The 5000-nt window shown below is 43.2% G+C and overlaps 1 protein-coding gene across 1 annotated transcript in view; it reads right to left on the reverse strand.

The window, feature by feature from the left end:
* The window catches only part of rasal3 (RAS protein activator like 3), a 20383-nt gene extending 18830 nt beyond the window's left edge, over positions 1 to 1553 (reverse strand). Inside the window, exon 1 of the mRNA XM_046861183.1 lies at positions 872 to 1553. Within this exon, the coding sequence (XP_046717139.1) occupies positions 872 to 1388 (517 nt within the window). The 5' untranslated portion in view covers positions 1389 to 1553. The remainder of the gene's footprint in view (positions 1 to 871) is intronic.
* Positions 1554 to 5000: the final 3447 nt, after the last annotated feature.

Genomic DNA, 5000 nt, shown 5'->3' on the forward strand with positions numbered 1-5000 from the left:
GATGATGATGGTGGTGGTTATGATGATGATGGTGATGTGATGATGGGGATGTGGTGATGATGATTATGATGATGATGTGATGGAGATGATGTGGTGATGATGATGATGATGATGATGATGATGGTGATGTGATGATGATGATGATGATGATGATGGTTATGATGTTGATGATGGTGATGAAGTGATGATGATGATGATGTGATATGATGATTATAATGATGAAGGTGGTAATGATAATTATGATGAGGATTATGATGATGATGATTATGATGATGGTGGTGGTGGAGGAGATGATGATAGTGGTTATGATGATGATGATGGTGATGTGATGAAGAAGATGAAGATGATGATGAAGGTGGTAATGATAATTATGATGAGGATGATGATTATGATGATGATGTGATGGTGGGGATGTGGTGATGATGATGATGATGATGATAATGATGATGGTGATGTGATGATGATGATGATGATGATGATGATGGTTATGATGTTGATGATGGTGATGAAGTGATGATGATGGGGATGTGGTGATGATGATTATGATGATGAAGGTGGTAATGATAATTATGATGAGGATTATGATGATGATGGTGGTGGTTATGATGTTGATGATGGTGATGAAGTGATGATGATGGTGATGTGATGATGATGATTATGACGATGAAGGTGGTAATGATAATTATGATGAGGCTTATAATGATGGTGATGATGATTATGATGATGATGGTGATGTGATGATGATGGAGGTGATGATGATGATTATGATGATGGTGATGTGATGATGGTGGAGGTGATGATGATGATGATGATGATGATGATGTTGATGGTGGTGGTGGAGGAGATGATGATGATGGCCAGTGGCTCTTACCCTCGCGCTGCTGCTGCTGTTGAACGCTGCTGGTGTTGTTCCGGTTTTGCGCGCGCGGTCTCTTCAGTCTTTGAGATACATGGCGCAGGTATTTGCGGAATTTGCCGCCCTGCACCGAGTCTGCGGCCACGCCGGTCTCCGCAGGTGAGGGTGATGATGATGAAGGGGAAAGGATGGAGGAAAGAAGCGAGCCGGGAGGTTCTGACAGAGCTCTGCGAAACGGGTTCTTCCTCGCGCCGGTGGGTTTGGGGGTTCCGTCCCCCGCTCGTGCCCCCGGTGCAGGTGATTTTTCAGGTGCGTCCTCGCTCAGCGCTTTCCTCCAGTTCTGCATCTTCCCCCACTTACTGCCCGTGTTTCTCTCAGACGGATCGCCGCGCGCGCCCCCCGTGTGCCAGGTGTACGTGTTCAACAAGTTCCTGTCGTCCGCGCGCTCTCCTCCGCTCTCCTCCTCCTGCGTCACTTCTTCTTTCTCCATCACTGCGCGCGCTTCCGTCTCAGACTCTTTATCAGTTCCCATGGGTGGACTAATGGAGTGCTGGACTGATGGAGTAATAAAATGATAGAGTGATGGAGTCAGTAAATTCTCTCTCTCTCTCTCTCTCTCTCTCTCTCTCTATCTCTCCACAGTTCAGAGCGTGTGAAACTCAGTTCTCTCTCTCCCAGTTTCTGCACGCGCTCTGCTTCATAACCACTTCCTGTTGCATGTATTAATAGGAAAGTCAAAGCTCTGCTTTTTGAGGGTCTTTCGGAGGGTCTTTTCCACATATGAAGCTCTCAGGGAGCTTTTTCAGATTCTCAATCAACTAAAAAAAAAAAAAAAAAAAACTTCAGATTTTTTTTTACAGAAACATTTCATGTATAATGTATGAAGTCTATGTGCTCTTTCTTCTGTTTATGAGGCTGTGTTTTCTGCACCGGAAATGTCACAACTGGTGTGTGTGTGTGTGTGTGTGTGTGTGTGTGTGTGTGAGAGAGAGAGAGAGAGAGAGAGAGAGCATACATGTGGTCCTACAGTCCTCTAACAGTAATCAGATAACGAATAAAAGAGAGAAAAAAAGAAAAACGGAATAAGAGAATTATGAATTATAAAAAAACGTAGGGTTACCGATCAAGTGTGTGTGTGTGTGTGTGTGTGTGTGTGTGTGTGTGTGTGTGTGTGTGTTTATCATTTAAAGTTTAACAGGAAATGGGTTGCGGGTTTGTGCTGCTCTGACAGGAAATGCTGAACCAACTGCCAATCAACCAATCACGATCAGCAGGACAAAGAGAGCAGCTGCAGTCAAATGTTAGATAGAAACACACACACACACACACACACACACACACACACACACACACATCTGATTTATGTAGTTTCTTTATTAAAGTGAATATTTGTTAGTAGCTCCAGGTGCTGAAAAATCTGCTGCAGGAAGAAGAGGAGTTAGTTTTAGGGGCGGGGCCTACTGTTGTACACGCCTCTGTTTTGTGTTCATGATAATTATAATAGAAATTAATTAGTGTTTGAGTCATTAATATCATTATTAATAGAGCAGTGTGCTGAGAGTCACATTCGAGTCTTTTCACATAAACTGAGGTGATTAAGTAAAAAGTCTTGGAGGGTCTGGGACTCAGCCTGCCGCTGTGTTAATTGATCTCCAACTTCCTGCCTCTTTTCTTTGTTGCGTTCAGGGAAACGCTTTCGCTCCTTGAACGCGAACACAGAGAACGAGGAGGAGCTTCTTCCTGCAGGCCATTCTGAGTTTAAACCAGGTATCACCCAGGATTTAGTACTGGACCTCTCTCTCCATCTTCATTCATTCCTGCACAACTTTTTTGCACTATTGTATGTGTCATGCGGCGAATGAACGAACGGAGGCGGAAGCCGGAGCACAGTTCGCTTTGGTTTAATGAAAATAAAGAGAGCGATAAGCAAAAATCACACAAACCCACACACACAGCAGTCCAGTAGTAGTCCCGAGTGAGATATCCGTGGTACGCCCTGGAGGGGCGAGGTCCACAATGTCCAGGGACAAACACACGGAAAGGATAGGGATAATCCTGGGTGCGCTTTGGGGAGAATGCGCAGCTGTGAAGAGAACGTGTAGGACCACGCAACAGCGCCACATACACGAACATGAACTAACAATAACGGACCGAGGAGTGTGTGTGAGTGAGGGGTATAAATAGGAGCTGGGGATGAGTGCGTGAATGAGTCCCAGGTGTGCACAATGAAGCTGGAGCTTCAGAGAACGTGAAGAGGTGGATTCCTGACTGTATGACACTTTAACTCTGGACTGCACAGTGTCACTTTATACCACACCACACTGCACATGGACACTTTAAGGAAAATCACTAAATCACTATAATTTGTACTGTCAGTATCTGCCAAACACATCCAGATTCTTAAATATACATACACTGGCGATAAAAATTAGAGAACAATTTATAAACAATTGAACATTTCTGAAATAATGTGATCTTCACTGCTCAACAGTTGAAGGAGTTTTTGTCCTGTCTATACCATGCTACCAGAACACCTTTTCCACAAAATAACTAAGGCATTTAAAAAAACATTATTTTGCAGAAAACACACTGATCAAAATTAGAGAACAACAATGACTGTAGCATGGAAAAAGATTACAACAAAATGTTCTGAAGGTTACAACAGTCAGCAATTAGTAGGAAGTGTCCAGGCCTCTGCTCTGAACGACTTCAGCACATCTGCAGCCACAGGACAGCACGAGTCTCTCACACTGCTCTGGTGGGATTTTGGTCCACTCTTCTTCCAGTCTCCTCCACAGTTCGGTGACTGCAGTGGGTTTCTTGGCCATAACTTTGTCACCAAGGATTTTCCAGAGGTTCTCTATTGGGTTAAGATCAGGACTCTGGGCAGGCCATGTCCTTATTTCAATGTTTTCAGTTTCAAGAAACTGCTTTACCCGTTTTGCTGTGTGACATGGAGCGTTGTCCTGCATGAACACTGCGGGCTGATTGGGTGATGAACGCAGGAAGGAACCATATGTTGTTGAAGAAGGTTCTGATAAACATTTGCATTCACTCTGCCATGTAGCTGTATAAGAGGCCCAACTCCTGCTGCAGAAAACATGCCCCAAACCATGACACTTCCTCCTCCACTTTTCACTGACTTCTTTACACACTTTGGGTTCAGTCTTTCTCCAGTTTGTCGAACATAATGTTTCCCATCGGACCCAAATAAATTAAACTTGCTTTTATCACTGGAGTGAACTTTGGACCAGTTCTCCTCTGTCCACACAACATGCTCCTCAGCAAAGCTTAGTCTAGCCTTTTGATTCTTTCTGCTAATGAGAGGTTTGGTCACTGCAGAGTGGGCTTTCAGTCCAAATGCTCTTAAACGTCGAGACACTGTATGACGAGACAGATCCTTACCCTGTTCAGCGCTGAACTGGTGAGCAATTCCAGCTGCAGTGTGGAAACGATTGCCCACTGAGATCCTCCGCAGTATCCTGTCCTCTCTTGTATTTGTCTTCCGTGGACGACCAGCCTTCTTGGTGGACTTGGATGAGTTTGTGATGTTGTAAAGATTCAATATTCTTGAAATCACAGATTTGGAACGACCAACTTGTCTTGCTATGGCTGATAGGGTCATCCCTTTGGCCTTCATCTGGACAACCTGCTGCTGGAGGCTTTCAGTCACTTTAGAACGGCCCACCATCTTGCAGAGTCAGTGAAACTGGAAGTTAGGCTGCCAGTTAAATAGGGGTTTACAGATAATCAAGGAAATTAGCACCAGGTGCAGATTAACACCAATAACTGGGAGAAATCTGAAAGAGTTCTCTAATTTTGATCAGTGTGTTTTCTGCAAAATAATGTTTTTTTTAATGCCTTAGTTATTTTGTGGAAAAGGTGTTCTGGTAGCATGGTGTAGACACGACAAAAACTCCTTCAACTGTTAAACAGTGAAGATCACATTATTTTAGAAATGTTCAATTGTTTATAAATTGTTCTCTAATTTTGATCTCCAGTGTATATTTTCATATATGTTCTATAGTTTATACTTTTTATTTTTTTTTTATCATTAAATTCTATTCCTTTTTAAGCTTAAATGTCAGATGGTCGTAAAAAGCATTACACTTTCATGCATTACACACGTCATAAAAAGTTGCAA

The sequence above is a fragment of the Silurus meridionalis genome, chromosome 1, assembly GCF_014805685.1.
Source record: "Silurus meridionalis isolate SWU-2019-XX chromosome 1, ASM1480568v1, whole genome shotgun sequence".
NCBI lineage: Eukaryota > Metazoa > Chordata > Actinopteri > Siluriformes > Siluridae > Silurus > Silurus meridionalis.